Source organism: Mustela putorius, unplaced genomic scaffold, assembly GCF_011764305.1.
Source record: "Mustela putorius furo isolate JIRA1106 unplaced genomic scaffold, ASM1176430v1.1 tig00003871_pilon_pilon_pilon, whole genome shotgun sequence".
In the NCBI taxonomy this organism is placed as follows: domain Eukaryota; kingdom Metazoa; phylum Chordata; class Mammalia; order Carnivora; family Mustelidae; genus Mustela; species Mustela putorius.
Window position 1 is genome coordinate 2,081,524 of NW_025422023.1, and position 22,550 is coordinate 2,104,073.

Here is a 22,550-nt window from a genome sequence, read left to right on the forward strand (position 1 = left end):
TTAAGGAGGGCAATTGTGATGAGCACCACATAATGTATGGAAGTGTTGAATCACTCTGGTACATCTGAAACTTATATATAATGTTGTGTGTTAACTAATTGGAATTAAAATACTTACAAATGTGAAAAAATAGAATATTATAAATGTGGTCAGACTATTGGTATTAAAAATTAGTTAAGAAAAATCTCAAAAAGAACCTATCAACAGATGCTAACTTGCTCTTTTCTTTAATATTGGGTTTCTGAATCATAAATTGGATGAATTCTAGGAACTTGACTAAGAGGCTCTAAATTCCCACTCAGCAATTGAGACGCTACATTTCTGCCCTCAGATCTAGAATCTTTTTTTCCTATACATATCAAGAAACTCCTTGGTAGGCTACCTATCTATTTCATATTTAGGAACCCTGTGATAAGCCATTGCTAAAGGACAGACAGTATACTCCAATTATCATTCATAAACAGCATGTCATATTATAGTAGTTTTACCTTGTCTCTGAGAGTTAAACATCTCTACTTAGCCTCTGCCAACCTGGGATACTATATTCAACTTGATATAAAAGATTCAATTTTGGGGACACCTGGGTGGCTCAGTTGGTTAAGCGGCTGCGTTCGGTTCAGGTCATGATCCCAGCGTCCTGGGATCGAGTCCCACATCCGGCTCCTTGCTCGGCAGGGAGCCTGATTCTCCCTCTGCCTCAGCCTGCCACTCTGTCTGCCTGTGCTCGCTCTCACTCATCTCTCTCTCTGACAAATAAATAAACGAACTCTTAAAAAAAAAAAGATTCAATTTTTTATACTGCTAGTCATACCACATTTATAATTTTATCTCCTATTTATTATATTTTCACTGGCTAAATAATATTTTCTTAGATACACTATCTCTAATTTAAGTATTCTGCTTTTGAAAATTTAGAGGTTTAGGCTACCATATATTATATTACTTTACAAAGGTTTTATGAAAAGCTACCATTACATTGCTATACATTGCCTACAAGTACCAGTATACGGACTTCTTCAAAGATGCTTGTACTCCAAACCCCTCCCATGCACCTCTTAATGTTTTGTAAAAGGATTGTCCTTTTCCTAGATAGGGAGATGAAAGTTTGTTCAGAACAAATCCATTTCCAACATTTCCACCTCCCTGAATATCTATAGAATACCAGAAAAGTTGTGTATAGTTTACCTCAAAAATCCATTCATTATTGGTCCATCCTTCAATTAGCCAATCTAACAAACTACTACCACCACCCTTAAGTCAATATCTGAAATATCAAATCCCAAATCATTACCACCCAAAACAACATATTTTCCCTAAATAATAATTATCCTCCACTCTGTATGATATAAAACTTTTATAAGTGGGCTTTATACTTCTCTAACAGTTATTTGGGATCTAAATTGTATCTGGAGGCAGTAAAGGGTAAGGTAGGTGAGTCCAGGAGAGAACTGTGATTCCCTAGGTCCAGTCATTTAGAATCATTTATGCAGAGGAAGGCTGATTCCTTCACAATCGATGAGAGATTGCTTCTTATACCAAGGAGGTTCAGAAGGATATTGAAACTCAAATTTCCCATCAGTGCCCTTCACTTAACCATGAGACTTTATAAGACAGAAGATTTAATTGGAGATTGAATTGTGCTGCCCTTAACAGTCAAGCCCAAGTCTTGTCCTCAGTCTTATCTGCCCTGGAACTATATAATTTAAGAGACTCCTTCAAAGCTGCCAACAAGACTTTCAAATTATACCTTATTTCTGAGTTTATAATTCATTGCCTTCAATTTCTCCTTTACCTTTGGTATTATTTGAAGTCTTCAGAACAGTTAGCTGGAACCACAATCTTTAACTTAGAAATAAACCCACACATATTTGGTCAATTAATTTACAGCAAAGGAGGCAAGATTATAAAATGGGAAAAGGACAGTCTCTTCCATAAATGGTGTTGGGGAAACTTAACAGCTACATGCAGAAGAATAAAATTGGACCACTATTTTTCATCATATACAAAAATTAACTAAAAGGGATTAAGACTTAGACATAAGACATGAAACTATAAAACTCCTGGCAGAAAACAGACAATAAGTTCCTTGACATCTGTCTTAGCAATGTTTTGTGGGTTTGGCTTGGTTTGGTTAGTTCTGATTTCAAAAGTCAGGGAAATGAAAGTAAAAATAAACAAATGAGAATACATCAAACTAAAAAGCTTCTTCACAGTAAAGGAAACCATCAACAAAATAAAAAGATAACCTACTGAATTGAAGAAGGTATATGCAAATAATATATACAATTAGGGATTAATATATAACATACATAAAGAATCCATACCACCCACAACAAACAATCTGGTTTAAAAATGGGCAGAGGTTCTGAAGAGACATTTTTCCAAAGGAGACATACTGATGTCCAATGGTCACATGAAAACCTCAATAGAAATCAAAACCACAATGAGATATCATCTCCTACCTGTCAGAAAAGCTACTATCAAAAAGAAAGAACAATGCTGACATATATGTGGAGAAAAAAGAACCCTCATGCATTGTTGGTGCAAATGCAAACTAGTCCAGCCACTCTGGGAAACAGTATGGAGGTCCCTCAAAAAATTAAAAATAGAACTACCATGTGATGCAGCAATTTCATAAGTGGGTATCTCTTCAAAGAAAATGAAAGCTGTAATTCAAAAAGATATAGGCATCCCTGTGTTCATTGCAGCATTTGTTTGTGAGTCTTTGGACTTGATGGAAGAAGGAAGATCAAAAGATAGATGATGTTGAGCACCCAGTGATTAAAATAAAAACAGACCAAAAAAGATAGATGATGGCATAGGAGAGTAGAGTCTTTGAAAATGAGACTCTAGAGGGGTCAAAGTTGTTTTTAATGAATGTTATATTTGCCGATACAAATAGAAAAGCAGTGTTGTTCACATTAAATAGAAAAAGTAAGTGTAATTCAACTGAAACATTATTAAATTCTAGTTAGATTATGTTTTCTGTCAAAGAGAGTTTAAGATTTTCCTTACCTTTATAGAAGTAGATACGAAATTTCAAAGACACTATCTGCAAGCTGAAGCTTTGTTCTTGCCATGGTAAGAAAATACCAAAAGATAATTTTAAATGGCCCAACTTTCACACCATAACACAATATGATTTCACATTATCCCTCTTTACTACCTAAAGCTAACTTTTGTAGCAGTAATAGACGTACCACCTTGTTGGGTGCCTGGGTGGCTCAGTGGGTTAAAGCCTGTGCCTTCGGCTCAGGTCATGATCCCAGAGTACTGGGATTGAGCCCTGCATCGGACTCTCTGCTCATCAGGGAGCCTGCTTCCTCCTTTCTCTCTCTCTGCCTGCCTCTCTGCCTACTTGTGATCTCTGTCTGTCAAATAAATAAATAAAATCTTTAGACATGCCACATTGTAGAAACCTGCCCTACCTTGCAAATGGATTCAAACAGTAGACCTATTGTGCTGTGGCCAACAGCAAATCTTACCTGTATCTCACAATCCCCTTCTTATTACCCCTGCACCCTCTACTAAAGGAGAAAGAATTAAAGCACTTTCATATCTAGCCTCAGCCAGTTTGTCAATTTGACTATTTATGAATGAGTTCCAAGGAATTGACTAGTATATAAATGTGACATAGATACCTTAAGCATTTAGGAGAGTTGTACATTTTTTCTCCCCCTTAAATGGGATTGCCCTGGCAATGGCTAATTGCTAACAATATCCTTTATATTTTCTAAACTGTGATTTTTCTAAGTCTGAAACATTTTAATATAAATTAACACTCCAATTAGCCAGTTTACTTGAATATATTCAGTCACCCATAATATTGGAAATTTCCTATTTGCTATAAGAGTGTTTATATATTTGGCTAAGAACCTGGTTCCAATAAGCATCCAATTTAAAAAAATGTTTATAAGGAAAAGTAATAATTTAATTTTTTAAAATCACATTTCATAAAAGAGTACCATAGTCCAAGATTTATATAATAAACACTCTGTGAGTTTTAAAATCTATGAGAAGCTGATACCACACAACCAAATTGGAGAGTCTTAAATGATCACTCTTCCATATTTTCAGGTACACACACAGATGCATACATACATATTCACACAGAATAAGACTTAGAGCAACAAAATTTTGCCTGACTCAGGTGAAAATATCAAGTTTTATAATCTTGCCTGGGGGAAAAACTTTGTTTTATCTTTTTAACTACTTCTGTAAGCAAGATTATATATACAGTAGCAAGGTTTGATACATTTTTTGATGTAGCAAACCAGTCACATAAACATTCAAATCTGTGTTAAGATTTTTCCCTATAGCATAGGTGTCACTCTGGGAAATACAAATCCCACATGCTTCTACAGAAATGTCAGGAATTTCTTCCTGAAATGTCAGGAATTGGTGGTCAAAATTCTCCATACTTTAGCCATGTGGGATTGTGTTTTTGATTTAATAGATAATTTTTTGTCTTCCATCTGATGGTCTCCTCTAGCATCCTGAATCTAGGCAAGTTTGTTTTTTTTTTTTTTTCCAAATTGTGGAGACAGAGGGGAAATTAAAAAAAAAAAAAAGGAAAAATGGTCTTTGTTTCTATCTCCTTACTTTCTTCTATTCCTTAGTTTTATTGTGAAGTATTATTTACATACATAAAAGTGTACAAAATTTAAGTGTACAACTCACTGAATTACCACCAACAATGGAACACCTGTGTAATTACTACCTAGAAAAAGATAGAACATGGCCCCCATTGCCCTGTCTCAACCGTTAATTGTGTATTCCCAAAGGTAACCGCTTACAGGATTACCAGCCCTCCCATTCACATTGCCTATATTTGAACAGTTATAATACAGTATGCGGTTCTTCTGTTTGTTTTTTACTCAACATTTAGTTTCTGAAATCCATCCATGGTGCTATGCCTAAATGAAATCTGTTTCTTTTCATTTCTGTACAATATTCCATTGTATGAATATAACATAATTTATGCATTCTACTCTCAAAGAATATCTAGGCTGTTCCCAGTTTGAGGCTATTGTGGATAACGTTGCTATGAAGCTTTCCTATGCTTGTCTCTTGGTACACATATTCCTCTTTGGGGTATATACCTAATAAGTGGAATTGCTGAGTCTTAAGAAAAGCATATAGTAGTTTTCAGAGATGCTGCCGAATTATCAAAATGATTGAATCAATTTACAATCCCACCAACAGTACTCCAGTAACTCCACATCCTTGCCAACAATTGATACTATTTCTTTACCTTAATCATTCTGGTGGTTCTGTTAGTAGTATTCCATTTTTCTTTTAGTTTGTATATCCCTAATAACTAATGAGGTTGCCACATTTTCACCCTTATTTATGTTTGTCTTCTTTTGTGAAGACTCTTGCCAATTTTTCTAATTATTGTCTGTTCTATTCTTACTGATTTATAGAAGTTTTTTTGGTTAGATATGTGTATGGCAAAGATCTTCTATTGTGACTTACCTACACTCTTTTAGTGATATCTTTTGAACTACAGAGTATTACTGTAGTCAAATCTATCGATCTTTTGTACTCTGTTTAAGAAATCTTTTGCTACCATATATCTTATGGATATACTAAAAACATTCTTATATTATTTTCTAGAGGTTTTACTGTTTATATATCTATATATAAGCTATTTAGTATTGATTTCTGTGCATGTTGTAAATTAGGAGACAAGTTTTACTATGTTTTACATGTATATCCAAGTTGACCTAGTAGTACTTTCTGAAAAGACCTCCCTTTCTCTATATATTGCCTTGCCAGCTGGGCATAAATCAAGTGTCTATGCATACATGGATAATTTTCATTGATATGGTCTATCCTTGCATAAATGCCACGCTGTCTTAATTACTGTATACAGCTATAGTCAGCTAGACCATCTGACTTCAGCTGACTAGTCAGCTTTTTCTTCTTCTTGATCATTGTCTTGGCTATTTTTATTCTTTTGCAATTTCATATAAATTTTATATTCAGCATTTTAGTCTCTCTCTCTTTCTGTCTCTCTCACAAAAAGAACCTGAAAGTTTTGGATTGACAGTTCTATAAATCTATAGATCAACTTGAAAAGACTTTTTATATCTTCATAATATGGAGTCTTTGGATCAATAAACATGATATATCCATCCATTTATTTAATATTATTTCAGTCAAGAAAGTTAATAGAGTTTCATGTAGAGAGCTTTTACATCTTTATTCCTAGTTATTTGATATTTCCAATGCTATTGCAAATGGCATATATTTTTAATTCCATATTTTAAGATTTTCTTGCAGTATAATTTGAATATTGAGTCTGTACCATAGTAAACTGACAACTAACATTAACAATAGTAATTTACTCTATATTATCTCAGCTTTTCTACATAAATATTCCTACTAGCCCCAATCCACAACTTCTATTTCATTTTTACCCAATTCTTAAGTTTATTTTCTTTTTTTTATTGTTGTTGCCATTTGGCTGTTGCACTACACTTTGTACCTTCAATGGAATACAAATGGTAACAACTTGTAGCCTTTAACAGAGTCTCTAAAAAATAATTATTTGGGGGTGCCTGGGTGGCTCAGTTGGTTAAGCATTTGCCTTCTGCTTGGGTCATGATCCCAGGGTTTTGGGATCAAGTTCCACATCAGTCTCCTTGCTCAGCAAGGAGCTTCTTTCTCCCTCTACCTCTGCCCCCCTGCTTGTGCTCTCTCTGGCTCTTTTTCTCTCTCTCAAATAAATAAAATCTTTAAATATATATATTTATTTATTTTATTAATAAGAATGATGTTTGCTACAGGTTTTCTGAAAAGTCTCTTTGCAAAACTAAGAACAATCTTTTTATTTCTAGTTGGCTGGATTATTTCTAGGTTTGTTTAAAAAGAAAAACTGATACTAAATTTTATCTGTGCCTTTTCTGCATCTACCAAAATGATTATAGGATTTCTCTACTTTATAGTGCTGATGCAGTGAATTCCAATGACCTTTTTTTATTGAAAAATATTTGACATACATCACTGTATAAGTTTAAAGCATACAGCAGGATGTACTGATTCACACATATTGTGAAATGATTATCACAATAATCATATAGATACAGGAAAAAGGACATCCTTGTGATGATATCTTTTAAGATGGACTCTCAACTTCTTTTTTTGTTATGATTCATTAGTATTTGCTGTAGCTATGTTGTATATTTTATCTCTAGTACTTATTTATTTTGTAAGTGGAAGTTAGTACATTTGAACAAGTTCTTCTAATTCCCCCTCCTATCATCCTGTGCCTCTGGTCCCCACAAATCTGATGTAGTTTTATATGAGGGGTGTGTGTGTGTTGTTGTTGTTGTTTCTACATTCCACATGTAAGTAAGATCATATAATATTTGTCTTTCTCTATTTCACTTATTTCACTTAGCATAATGCCTTCAGATTCCACCCAAGTTGTCACAAGTGGTAGGATTTCCTCATTTTTCATGGATAAACAATATTCCATTGTAGGTATTTTATATAGAAAGAGCACAAGTCTCTTATCCATCTATCCATTAGTGGACACAAGAGTTTTTCCATGTTTTGACTATTCTAAATAACACTGCTGTGAACATAGGGGTAAAGATATTTTTTCAATATATTCAGGGAATATATTCCCTGAAATGGTATTGTTGGATCTTATGACAATTTTGTTTTTAATTATCTGAGGAATCTCCATACTGTTTTCCATAGTGGCTGCACCAATTTGCAATTCCCTCAACAGTACAGGAGGGTTTTTTTCCCTCCACATCCTTACAGTATCTATTATCTCTTATCTTTTTGATGATGTTATCTCTTATCTTTTTGATGATGGCCAATCTAACAAGCATGGGGTAATTACCTCACTGCAATTTTTTTTTAATTTTTTATTTTTTATAAACATATATTTTTATCCCCAGGGGTACAGGTCTGTGAATCACCAGGTTTACACACTTCACAGCACTCACCAAAGCACATCCCCTCTCCAATCCCTTTCTCCCAAACCCCCTCCCCCCAGCAACCCTCAGTTTGTTTTGTGAGATTAAGAGTCACTTATGGTTTGTCTCCCTCCCGATCCCATCTTGTTTCATTTATTCTTCTCCTACCCCCTTAAGCCCCCATGTTGCATCACCACTTCCTCATATCAGGGAGATCATATGATAGTTGTCTTTCTCTGCTTGACTTATTTCACTAAGCATCATACTCTCTAGTTCCATCCATGTTGTCGCAAATGGCAAGATTTCATTTCTTTTGATGGCTGCATAGTATTCCATTGTGTATATATACCACATCTTCTTGATCCATTCATCTGTTGATGGACATCTAGGTTCTTTCCATAGTTTGGCTATTGTGGACATTGCTGCTATAAACATTCGGGTGCACGTGCCCCTTTGGATCACTACGTTTGTATCTTTAGGGTAAATACCCAATAGTGCATGAAAAAGTGCTCCATATAACTCGGCATCAGGGAAATACAAATCAAAACCACAATGAGATATCACCTCACACCAGTCAGAATGGCTAAAATAAACAAGTGACGAAATGACAGATGCTGGCGAGGATGCGGAGAAACGGGAACCCTCCCACACTGTTGGTGGGAAAATGCAAGCTGGTGCAGCCACTCTGGAAAACAGCATGGAGGTTCCTCAAAATGTTGAAAATAGAACTGCCCTATGACCCAGCAATTGCAATTTTCATTTTCATTCCCCTAATGACTAGTGATGTTGAGCATCTTTTCAGTTAGGTCCTTTCCCCAGTTATTATTTAGGTTATTTTTATTTTTTGCTATCAAGTTATATGAGATCTTTATATATTTTTATAAGAACCCTTATCAGATGTTTGGTTTGCAATTTTTTTTCCATTTTGTATGTTTCACTTTATTCATAGTTGATTTTGCTGTGTAGAAGCTTTTAAGTTTCATGTAGTCCCACTTGTTTACTTTTGACTTTGTTGCTTGTGCTTTAGGTGTCATATCTAAAAATTAGCAAGACCCATGTCAAGGAACTTTATTTCTAAGTTTTCTTCTAGGAGTTTCATGGTTTTACATATTACATTTAAGTCTTTAACCCATTCATAGTGAATTTTTATGAGTGGTGTTAAGATATAGTCATTTCATTCTTTTACATGTGAATATCCAATTATTCTAGCACCACTTATTGAAAAGAATTTTTTTTTCCACTGAGTGTTTTTGATCCCTTTTCAGATATTAATTGATTGTGGGGCACCTGGAGGGCTCAGTGGGTTAAGATTCTGCCTTTGGCTTATGTCATTATCTCAGGGTCCTAGGATTGAACCCTGTATTGGGCTCTCTGCTGAGCAGGGAGCATGCTTCCCACTCCCCCCACCCCCTCCCCACCTGCCTATTTGTGATCTCTCTCTGTGTGTCAAATAAATAAAATCTTTTTTAAAAAGTAGTTGATTGTACGTACATAGGTTTATTTCTGGTCTCTCAGTTCTGTTCATTGTTCTATATGTCGGTTTTTATGCCAAAACAGTACCATACTGTTTGAATGACTATGGCTTTATAGTACAGCTTGAAATCAGAAAGTATGATGCCTCCTGCTTTGTTCTTCTTTCTCAAGATTGCTTTGGCTATTTGGGGTCTTTTGTGGTTCCATATCAATTTTAAATGTATTTTTTTCTACTTCTTTAAAAAATACCATTGGGCAGGGTATGTGCTTTGGTGAGTGCTGTGAAGTGTGTAAACCTGGTGATTCACAGACCTGTACCCCTGGGGATAAAAATATATGTTTATGAAAAATACCATTGGAATCTTGCTAGGAATTGCATTGACTCTATAGAGGGGTTTTCATATTATTGACATTTTAACGGTCTTAATTCTAATCCATGAACATAGGATACCTTTCCATTTCTTTGTGTCTTCTTTGGTTTCTTTCATCAATGTCTTTTAGTTTTCAGAGTACAGATCTTTCATCTTTTTAGTTAAATTTATTCTTCAGTATTTTACTCTTGTTGAGGATATTGTAAATGAAGTTGCTTTCCTTATTTTTTAGGAAATTTGTTGTTAATGTATAGAAATGCTACTGATTTTCATATTTTAATTTTGTGTCCTGCAACTTTACTGAAGTTCTTGATTAGATCTAATAGTTTTGGGTTGAATATTCAGGATTTTCTATATATAAAATTGTGTCATCTGCAAATAGAGAAATTTTTCTTCTTCCTTTCCAATTTTGAAAGCTTTTATTTCTTTACCTGGCCTGATTGCTTTGGTTAGGACTTCTAATATTATGTTGACTGGAAATAATGAGAGTGGTCACCTTTTATTTTGTTCCCAATTTCAACCTTTTACCATTCAGTAGGTTGTTAGCTATAGGCTTGTCATATATGCCCTTTATTATATTGAGATATGTACTTTCTGTGCCTAATGTGTTGAATTTTTACCATAAACAGATGTTGAATTTTATCAAATGCATTTCTGCATCTATTCAGATAATTACATGATTATTTTCTTTCATTCCATTAATGTTTTGTATCACTTTCATTGATTTGCATGTGTTGAACCATTCTTACCGTCCAGGGATAAATTCCACTTTTCTTGGTGAATGATTCTTTTTAATGTGCTGCTGTATTTGGTTTACTACAATTTTACTGAGGATTTTTGCATCTGTATTCATCAGGGATATTGGCCTATGGTTTTCCTTTCCAGTAGCATCCTTTCTTGTTTTTGGTGCAAGAAAATGCTGGCCTCCTAAAATAAGTTTGAGAGGATTCCCTCCTCTTCTATTTTTTGGAAGAGTTTTAAGATTGGTGTTAATTCTTTAAATGTATGGTAAAATTCACCAGTGAACCAATCTGGCCCTGGGCTCTACTTTGTTGGAAGATATTTTATTATTGACTCAATCTCCTTATTAGTGAATGGTGTATTCAGGCTTTCTATTTCTTCTGATTCAGTCCTGGAAAATTATACACATTTCTAAGCATTTTTCCATTTCTTCTAGATTGTCTAGTTTGTTGGTGAATAGTTGTTCATAGTAGCCTCTTATGATACTGTGAATTTCTCTGGTATCAGTTGTAATGTCTCCTTTTTATTTTTAATTATACTAATTTGGGTTCTTTCTTTTTTTCCCTTGTTTATTCTATTTAAGGGTTTGTCAATTCAGTTTGTCTCTTCAAAGAGTCGACTTTTAGTTTGGTTAGTCTTTTCAATTGTTTTGCTTTTCCACATTTAATTTATTTTGGCTCTAATATTTATTCTTTTCTTCTACTAATTTGGGGCTCAGTTTCTTCTTTTCCTAGTTCCTTATGACATAGAGCTAGGTTGTTTATTTGGGTCCCTCTTGCCTCTTCATGGAGGTGTTTATGGATATTAACTTGCCTCTAAGAATTGCTTTTGTTGTATTCCACAAGCTCTGGTATACTGTATTTCCACTTTCATTTGTGTCAAGAAACCTTTTTTATTTCTTCTTTTATATGTTCTTTAATTCATTGGTTGTTGAAGACAGTATTGCTTAATTTCCGTGTGTTCATGAATTCCCAGGTTTCTTCTTGTTTTGATTTCTAGTTTCATGCCATTGTGGTCATAGACGATATTTGGTATAATTTTAATCTTCCTAAATTTTCTAAGACTGGTTTTGTGTTCTAATATATACTCTATTGTAGAAAATCTTTTTTGTGCACTGGAAAAGATGTGTAGCTGCTGTTTGGATAAAATGTTCACTTTATTTCTGTTAGGTCTACTTAGTCTACAGTGTTTTTCAAGTTCACTGTTTCCTTATTGATTCTCTGTCTTAATGATCTATCCATTGTTAAGAGAGAGATATTGAAGTCTCTACCTACAACCGTATTAATTTTTATTTCTTTTTAACTCAGTTTCTGCTTTACAGATTTAAATGTTTCAGTGCTGGGCACATAAATATTTGTATTTGTTTTATTTTCTTGATGTGTTGACCCCCCCATCATTACATAATGACCTTTTTGTTTCTTTTTATCATTTTTAGTTTGAAGTCTTTTTTGTCTGAATTTTGTTATTGTTATCAATGTTGCTTGAAATATTCTTTTTTTTTTCAGTCTCATTTTATGTGTCTTTAATACTAACATAAGCCTCTTTTAGACTGCATATTTCTGGATCTTGATTTTTTTTTTGTCCATTCATCTATTCTATGTCTTTTACTTGGAAAACTTAATCTATTCACATTTAAATAAATTTTTAATAGGTAATAACTTACTATTTCCATTTTTCTCACTGTTTGCTGAATGTTTTATAGATCTGTTTGTCCATATTTCTTATCCTGCAATCTTTTTATATGTTTTGATGTATTTTGGTATCACTATGCTTTCACTTCTTTATCATGTTCTTTTGTATAATTATTACATGATTTTTCTTTGTGGTTACCAGGAGGTCTTTTAAGCTTATGACACACTATTTTAAACTGATAACAACTTCAATAGAATTTATAAACTTTATACTTTTACCTCCCTTCCCCTTCATACTTTAGGTTTTTTCGGTTACAACTACATTTTTCAGTATTGTGTAAATAATGATAGAGTATTTTAGTTTTTTATTATTATTGTAAATTATTATAGATTATTTTTACTATGTTAGTTTTTTTGACTTTTAGAGTTTTAATTGAATTATATACCACTGGTATCACATTGCAAAATTTAACTATGACTATAAATTTACCATTACATGTGAGATTTACAATATTTTTTTAAGCTTTTTTGGAGGGGTTTTTTTGGTGGGGGGTGTTGGACAGAGAGATAAAGAGAGCACAAGTGGGCATAGCAGCAGGCAGAGGGAAAGGGAAAAGCAGGCTCTCCCCAAGCAGCTCCTATATGGAGCTGGATCCCAGGACTTTGAGATCATGACCTGAGCTGAAGGCAGCTGCTTAACCAACTGAACCACCCAGGTGCCCCTTACAATATACTTTTAAGGTTTTATATTGAGAATTTGTGTACTTTCACTTCCACTAGGAAAGCTCTCTTTAGCATTTCTTGTAAAGCAGGTCTATTGGTAATAAATTTCATCAGCCCTGGTTTCTGGAAGTCTTTATTCCCCCATTTCTGAAGGAAAACTTCATTGTATATATAATTTTGGGCTGGCAGTTATTTTCTTTCAATATTTTGAACATGCCACTTCATTTCTTCAAAACACAAATTCAGCTGCATCTCATTAGCTCTTAAAATTTAAGGAATTTTGGTATGCAATATTTTTATTATTGTCAACTTTAAAATATTTTTCTCTTGTGATTTTTCTTTGACCCATGGATTCATACAATTGTAATATTGGTTTCCAAGTAAATGAGTATTTTCTGGTTTTTTCTGTCCCACCTACCTCCATATGGCAAGACTCAAGCTCTAATTATTAAAGTTCTGAAAGCTTTCAAAAGCACTGTTTACCTTCTCAGTCTCTTAGCTTCTTTTTGTTAAAGTGGCATTTATATCTCAAGGGAAAGCAGTTCTAGATACCAGGTCATATTTCTGGGTTATCTTCTTCTCTAGGACCTTGGTTTTCTAATTTTTAAATGCTTCTTTAGTTCTGAAATGCATGAGATGTATAATTTGTCTAGTTGCTGTCAGTTATTGTTTTGAATTACTAGAATTGGAAGTCAACAGTCCTATTACTTTTAACACTTGATTTCTAAGTGCAGATATAATTTGGGGGGATTCCATAAGAATATTTGAATTACCCAAGTTGAAGATTTTATGCCATGGATAAATGAAATTCAACAAATATTCTTTCATGTTTGTGATAACAACTCTAAGCAGTGTAAAAACTTTATGTAACTTTATACAACTCAACACCAAAAAAACAAATAAGCCAATTAAAAAAAATGGACATAGGACCTGAATAGACCTTTTTCAAAAGGAGATATAGAGATGGCTAAAAGACACGTGAAAATATGCTCAACATCACTGATCATCAGGGAATTTTTTTTTTTAATTTTTTATTTTTTATAAACATATATTTTTATCCCCAGGGGTACAGGTCTGTGAATCACCAGGTTTACACACTTCACAGCACTCACCAAAGCACATACCCTCCCCAAGGTCCATAATCCCACCCCCTTCTCCCAAACCCCCTCCCCCCGGCAACCCTCAGTTTGTTTTGTGAGATTAAGAGTCACTTATGGTTTGTCTCCCTCCCAATCCCATCTTGTTTCATTTATTCTTCTTCTACCCACTTAAGCCTCCATGTTGCATCACCACTTCCTCATATCAGGGAGATCATATGATAGTTGTCTTTCTCTGCTTGACTTATTTCGCTAAGCATGATACGCTCTAGTTCAATCCATGTTGTTGCAAAAGGCAAGATTTCATTTCTTTTGATGGCTGCATAGTATTCCATTGTGTATATATACCACATCTTCTTGATCCATTCATCTGTTGATGGACATCTAGGTTCTTTCCATAGTTTGGCTATTGTGGACATTGCTGCTATAAACATTCGGGTGTATGTGTCCCTTTGGATCACTACATTTGTATCTTTAGGGTAAATACCCAATAGTGCAATTGCTGGGTCATAGGGCAGTTCTATTTTCAACATTTTGAGGAACCTCCATGCTGTTTTCCAGAGTGGCTGCACCAGCTTGCATTCCCACCAACAGTGTAGGAGGGTTCCCCTTTCTCCGCATCCTCGCCAGCATCTGTCATTTCCTGACTTGTTGATTTTAGCCATTCTGACTGGTGTGAGGTGATATCTCATTGTGGTTTTGATTTGTATTTCCCTGATGCCGAGTGATATGGAGCACTTTTTCATGTGTCTGTTCGCCATCTGGATGTCTTCTTTGCAGAAATGTCTGTTCATGTCCTCTGCCCATTTCTTGATTGGATTATTTGTTCTTTGTGTGTTGAGTTTTCTAAGTTCTTTATAGATTCTGGACACTAGTCCTTTATCTGATATGTCGTTTGCAAATATCTTCTCCCATTCTGTCAGTTGTCTTTTGATTTTGTTAACTGTTTCCTTTGCTGTGCAAAAGCTTTTGATCTTGATGAAATCCCAGTAGTTCATTTTTTCCCTTGCTTCCCTTGCCTTTTGCGTTGTTCCTAGGAAGATGTTGCTGCGGCAGAGGTCGAAGAGGTTGCTGCCCGTGTTCTCCTCAAGGATATTGATGGATTCCTTTCGTACATTGAGGTCCTTCATCCATTTTGAGTCTATTTTTGTGTGTGGTGTAAGGAAATGGTCCAATTTCATTTTTCTGCATGTGGCTGTCCAATTTTCCCAGCACCATTTATTGAAAAGGCTGTCTTTTTTCCATTGGACATTCTTTCCTGCTTTGTCGAAGATTAGTTGACCATAGATTTGAGGGTCTATTTCTGGGCTCTCTATTCTGTTCCATTGATCTATGTGTCTGTTTTTGTGCCAGTACCATGCTGTCTTGATGATGACAGCTTTGTAATAGAGCTTGAAGTCCGGAATTGTGATGCCAGCAACGTTGGCTTTCTTTTTCAATATTCCTTTGGCTATTCGAGGTCTTTTCTGGTTCCATATAAATTTTAGAATTATTTGTTCCATTTCTTTGAAAAAGATGGATGGTACTTTGATAGGAATTGCATTAAATGTGTAGATTGCTTTAGGTAGCATAGACATTTTCACAATATTTATTCTTCCAATCCAGGAGCATGGAACATTTTTCCATTTCTTTGTGTCTTCCTCAATTTCTTTCATGAGTACTTTATAGTTTTCTGAGTATAGATTCTGTGTCTCTTTGGTTAGGTTTATTCCTAGGTATCTTATGGTTTTGGATGCAATTGTAAATGGGATTGACTCCTTAATATCTCTTTCTTCTGTCTTGCTGTTGGTGTAGAGAAATGCAACTGATTTCTGTGCATTGATTTTATATCCTGACACTTTACTGAATTCCTGTATAAGTTCTAGCAGTTTTGGAGTTGAGTCTTTTGGGTTTTCCACATATAGTATCATATCATCTGCGAAGAGTGATAATTTGACTTCTTCTTTGCCGATTTGGATGCCTTTAATTTCCTTTTGTTGTCTGATTGCTGAGGCTAGGACCTCTAGTACGATGTTGAATAGCAGTGGTGATAATGGACATCCCTGCCGTGTTCCTGACCTTAGCGGGAAAGCTTTCAGTTTTTCTCCATTGAGAATGATATTTGCGGTGGGTTTTTCATAGATGGCTTTGGTGATATTGAGGTATGTGCCCTCTATCCCTACACTTTGAAGAGTTTTGATCAGGAAGGGATGTTGTACTTTGTCAAATGCTTTTTCAGCATCTATTGAGAGTATCATATGGTTCTTGTTCTTTCTTTTATTGATGTGTTGTATCACATTGACTGATTTGCGGATGTTGAACCAACCTTGCAGCCCTGGAATAAATCCCACTTGGTCGTGGTGAATAATCTTTTTAATGTACTGTTGAATCCTATTGGCTAGTATTTTGTTGAGTATTTTCGCATCTGTGTTCATCAAGGATATCGGTCTATAGCTCTCTTTTTTGGTGGGATCCTTGTCTGGTTTTGGGATCAAGGTGATGCTGGCCTCATAAAATGAGTTTGGAAGTTTTCCTTCCATTTCTATTTTTTGGAACAGTTTCAGGAGAATAGGAATTAGTTCTTCTTTAAATGTTTGGTAGAATTCCCCCGGGAAGCCGTCTGGCCCGGGCTTTTGTTTGTTTGGAGATTTTTAATGACTGTTTCAATCTCCTTACTGGTTATGGGTCTGTTCAGGCTTTCTACTTCTTCCTGGTTCAGTTGTGGTAGTTTATATGTTTCTAGGAATGCATCCATTTCTTCCAGATTGTCAAATTTATTGCCCTAGAGTTGCTCATAGTATGTTCTTATAATAGTTTGTATTTCTTTGGTGTTAGTTGTGATCTCTCCTCTTTCATTCATGATTTTATTTATTTGGGTCCTTTCTCTTTTCTTTTTGATAAGTCGGGCCAGGGGTTTATCAATTTTATTAATTCTTTCAAAGAACCAGCTCCTAGTTTCATTGATTTGTTCTATTGTTTTTTTGGTTTCTATTTCATTGATTTCTGCTCTGATCTTTATGATTTCTCTTCTCCTGCTGGGCTTAGGGTTTCTTTCTTGTTCTTTCTCCAGCTCCTTTAGGTGTAGGGTTAGGTTGTGTACCTGAGACCTTTCTTGTTTCTTGAGAAAGGCTTGTACCGCTATATATTTTCCTCTCAGGACTGCCTTTGTTGTGTCCCACAGATTTTGAACCGTTGTATTTTCATTATCGTTTGTTTCCATGATTTTTTTCAATTCTTCTTTAATTTCCCGGTTGACCCATTCATTCTTTAGAAGGATACTGTTTAGTCTCCATGTATTTGGGTTCTTTCCAAACTTCCTTTTGTGGTTGAGTTCTAGCTTTAGAGCATTGTGGTCTGAAAATATGCAGGGAATGATCCCAATCTTTTGATACCGGTTGAGTCCTGATTTAGGACCGAGGATGTGATCTATTCTGGAGAATGTTCCATGTGCACTAGAGAAGAATGTGTATTCTGTTGCTTTGGGATGAAATATTCTGAATATATCCGTGATGTCCATCTGGTCCAGTGTGTCGTTTAAGGCCTTTATTTCCTTGCTGATCTTTTGCTTGGATGACCTGTCCATTTCAGTGAGGGGAGTGTTAAAGTCCCCTACTATTATTGTATTATTGTTGATGTGTTTCTTTGATTTTGTTATTAATTGGTTTATATAGTTGGCTGCTCCCATATTGGGGGCATATATATTTAAAATTGTTAAATCTTCTTGTTGGACAGACCCTTTGAGTATGATATAGTGTCCTTCTTCATCTCTTATTATAGTCTTTGGCTTAAAATCTAATTGATCTGATATAAGGATTGCCACTCCTGCTTTCTTCTGATGTCCATTAGCATGGTAAATTCTTTTCCACCCCCTCACTTTAAATCTAGAGGTGTCTTCGGGCTTAAAATGTGTTTCTTGGAGGCAACATATAGATGGGTTTTGTTTTTTTATCCATTCTGATACCCTGTGTCTTTTGACAGGGGCATTTAGCCCATTCACATTCAGGGTAACTATTGAGAGATATGAATTTAGTGCCATTGTATTGCCTGTAAGGTGACTGTTACTGTATATGGTCTCTGTTCCTTTCTGGTCTACCACTTGTAGGCTCTCTCTTTGCTTAGAGGACCCCTTTCAATATTTCCTGTAGAGCTGGTTTGGTATTTGCAAATTCTTTCAGTTGTTGTTTGTCCTGGAAGCTTTTAATCTCTCCTTCTATTTTCAATGATAGCCTAGCTGGATATAGTATTCTTGGCTGCATGTTTTTCTCGTTTAGTGCTCTGAAAATATCATGCCAGCTCTTTCTGGCCTGCCAGGTCTCTGTGGATAAGTCAGCTGCCAATCTAATATTTTTACCATTGTATGTTACAGACTTCTTTTCCCGGGCTGCTTTCAGGATTTTCTCTTTGTCATTGAGACTTGTAAATTTTACTATTAGGTGACGGGGTGTGGGCCTATTCTTATTGATTTTGAGGGGCATTCTCTGAACCTCCTGAATTTTGATGCTCGTTCCCTTTGCCATATTGGGGAAATTCTCCCCAATAATTCTCTCCAGTATACCTTCTGCTCCCCTCTCACTTTCTTCTTCTTCTGGAATCCCAATTATTCTAATGTTGTTTCGTCTTATGGTGTCACTTACCTCTCGAATTCTCCCCTCGTGGTCCAGTAGCTGTTTGTCCCTCTTTTGCTCAGCTTCTTTATTCTCTGTCATTTGGTCTTCTATATCACTAATTCTTTCTTCTGCCTCATTTATCCTAGCAGTTAGAGCCTCCATTTTTGATTGCACCTCATTAATAGCTTTTTTGATTTCACCTTGGTTAGATTTTAGTTCTTTTATTTCTCCAGAAAGGGCTTTTATATCTCTCGAGAGGGTTTCTCTAATATCTTCCATGCCTTTTTCGAGCCCGGCTAGAACCTTGAGAATTGTCATTCTGAACTCTAGATCTGACATATTACCGATGTCTGTATTGATTAGGTCCCTAGCCTTCGGTACTGCCTCTTGTTCTTTTTTTTGTGTTGAATTTTTACGTCTTGTCATTTTGTCCAGATAAGAGTAAATGAAGGGGCAAGTAAAATACTAAAAGGGTGGCAACAACCCCAGGAAAATATGCTTTAACCAAATTAGAAGAGATCCAAAATCGTGAGTGGGGAGAAAGGGGATAAAAAGAGGTTCAAAAAGGAAGAAAGAAAGAAAAAAAAAAAAAAACAAAAAGAAAAGAATTTTTTAAAAAAGAAAACACCTTTCAGAAAGTGGTTGTTTTTCTGTTTCCAGAATTGCTGTTCTTCTTCTCTTCGATCTGCCGATGGATTTTCAGGTGTTTGCAATCTTTAGATAAGCTATCTAGCTGATCTCCGGCTAGCTGAAGCAGTCTCAGCTTGCTACTTCTCCGCCATCTTGACTCCTCCCCTCATCATCAGGGAATTTAAATCAAAACCACACTGAGATATCTCATACCAGTCAGAATGGCCAGTATCAAAAAGATAATAACATGTTGGTAAGGATGTGGAGAAAGAGAACTTTTGTGAAGTGTTAGTGGAAATGTAAACTGGTATAGCTGCTCTGGAAAACAATATGGAGGTTCCTCCAAAAATTAAAAATAGAAATATCATATGATCCAGTAATTCTACTACTGGGTATTTACCCAAAGAAAATGAAAACACTAATTCAGATCCAGTAATTGCATTGCTGGGTATTTACCCCCAAAATACTAAAACACTAATTCAAAGGGATGCATGCACCACAATGTTTGTTGTAGCAGTATTTACAATAGCCAAATTATGGGAGCAACCCAACTGTCCATTATGATGATGATGAATGTATAAAGATGTGGCATACACACAAATTTTACATATATATATACACACACACATATGTATATATATAATGAAATATTACTCAGCCATAAAAAAGAATGAAGTCTTGCCATTTACAACAACATGGATGGAGCTAGACAGTATAATGGTAAGTGAAATGTTACTCAGAGAAAAACAGATACCATATTATTTCACTCATATGTAGAATTTAAAAAACAAAACAAACAACCAAAAGAAAAAAAAATGAGATAGATAAAACAAGAAACAAACTCTTAACTATACAGAACAAACTGATTGTTACCAGAGGGGTGGTGTGTGGGAAATTGAGTAAAATAGGTAAAGACAATTAATAGTAAACTTATCATGATATGCACTGAGTAATGTATAGAACTGCTGAATCACTGCATTATATGTCTGAAGCTAATATAATACTCTATGTTAACTATACTGGAATTTTTCAAAATTAATTTTAAAAATGTATATGTACCCCTATGTTGATTGCATCATTATTTACAATAGCCAAGATATAGAAACAAGCCAAATATCCATCAGTAGATGAATAGTTAATGAAGATATGATATCAATAAAAAGTAATTATATATATATATTATGTTATATAATATATATAGAGAGAGAGATACACATATATATAAAATATCTATGATCCTAGAGAAATTAACCAAAAATTATTTTCAATATTATTTATTGAAGTAGAAATCTGAAAAGTTGTATTAAATATAGACATAATAGTATTGATAGCACCTAACCACTGAATAATGAAGCATTGAAAATAAAGTAGCTATCTGTGGTTATAATAAGAGGGTAATTAATTCTAGGGCTGAACAAGAAGGTAGAAGAAGTATCATTGAAATAAGTTTTACTAATTATCATGCTTCTTTTTGGCTGGGTCTTACATAGTATCATAAAAGGGAATTAAATATGAAGTAATAAATATAACCAAAATACAGAAATCCATGCCAATGTTGTTAGGTCAAAAGATTTTTCACTACTTAAAAGCTAATTTGGCATTGACAGTGTAAGACCTCAGATTCTCAATAAATACATGTTGATGTTATTTTATTCTATTTGCTTCTTTCCACAGGTGGAGAGGTCCCATACACAACTCTGGCTACTCGAATGATGATGGGGGCTTGGTGGCTATTTGCACTGATTGTCATCTCATCTTACACAGCAAATCTTGCTGCTTTCCTCACTATTACCCGCATCGAAAGCTCCATCCAGTAAGTAGACAAAGATTTCAGTAGCTACAAGGTTTGAGGAATGTTGAGTAGCCAAAACTATTTAAATAAATAAAAAGTATCTGATAATAAATCTACACCCTTCTTTTGAATAAAGGCTTAATTTTGTGATATGCAAGGATCACTATATTGGTAGAACATTTTTTATAAAGTATAATTCTGGGTATAATTCTAATATTGTTTCCCACATTTTCCTGGAAGAAAAATACATATTCAGTGTTTCAGTTTCCACAAAGTATGACTATGTTTGGGCAATGTTATAAAAAGGGAAGGAAAAGGAGTCATATTAAAATATATATAACAATACCAGTTTCTGTCTTGAGTCTGCTCCATTGTGCACTGAGGAAATAGTTGGTTAGACATTAGATGATTGATAAATGACAGGGAAAGAGAGAGAGAGAGAAGGAGGTAGGGGTGTGAGGGAGAGAGGTAAAAGAATCTCTCAAGAAAGAAAACCACATAATGTAATGTTTTTTCATTACATTATAGCTAATGTCATAGTAACTGTGGTAACTATTACTGCTGCTTGTTTAGCTGCAAGTGGTGAGTTACCACCAACTATGGTACACTTACTCAAATCCTAAAAGTTACCGAAGTCAATGCCTCCGTTCATGATGGCCACTTCCACGAGCTCCGAGAGCCCAAAGGCCTGTGATCTAGCACAGCTAGTTCTGCTTCTGTGGGTTCATGCCATACTAGCAGCACCACAGTACAACTTCTGCCTTATAAGAACATAAAGTTCTGTGTATTGTTTCAGAAACATTTTCCTGAAAATGTTTTATTTGTCCAAAAATAAGATAGCATGAATCATCTTAGAATTGAAGAACGTTCACTCTCCACAAAACTGACAATTCAAAATTATGAATAATTAGATTTGTTAAGGAATTCAGTAGGGATTTAATTCATCCTTAAAGGAAAACATCAGAGTTCTTCTTCCCTTTAGAAATGTTGTAAATGAAGTCCATTAATAGCCACAAAACTATTATAACACAATACTAAAAATAAAACCAAGAATGAATGATCTATAAAGAAGTAGGATTTTTTTTTTCAATTGCCTGTGGTACAAAATTGAAAACCCCAAATTCAACTAATAATCATGACAGACAGTTAATTATTTCATCCAGTTACTGAAAGTAGATGAAGAAACAGAAGTTTGCAAGATAAATTCTCAAGACCACATAAACAATAGTGTCAGAGCTAGAAATCTAACCCATGTCAATCCAATACCAATCCATATCTTACCCACTGAAATTTTTCCTTATGTAGCATGGTTTTTACAGTTTGTTTGCCTGATCTGCTTCCCTGGGGTTGCAGGCCTCATGGTGTGTGTGTGTGTATACGAACTATTTAATCGTTACCAGCTTTGCCAGCATTAGTTTGTATCTTGACTTTTATGCAATAGCACTGGGATCAGAAGCCTCTATCAAATTTTTACACCCATAAGGTTTCTCTAAAGGTAAAACCTAATGGAAAAAGATCATAATTTCACATGATGTTTCCCACAGGTATAGTTCCACAATCCACAATAAC

The 22,550-nt window shown here is 34.9% G+C and overlaps 1 protein-coding gene across 2 annotated transcripts in view; it reads left to right on the forward strand.

Annotated features, from left to right (window-relative positions):
* GRID2 (glutamate ionotropic receptor delta type subunit 2) overlaps window positions 1-22,550 on the forward strand; it is a 1,483,500-nt gene that overhangs the window by 1,204,160 nt on the left and 256,790 nt on the right. For both annotated transcript variants that reach the window (XM_004756063.3, XM_004756062.2), the window contains exon 12: window positions 20,864-21,002. In XM_004756063.3, the coding sequence (XP_004756120.1) occupies window positions 20,864-21,002 (139 nt within the window). The remainder of the gene's footprint in view (window positions 1-20,863; window positions 21,003-22,550) is intronic.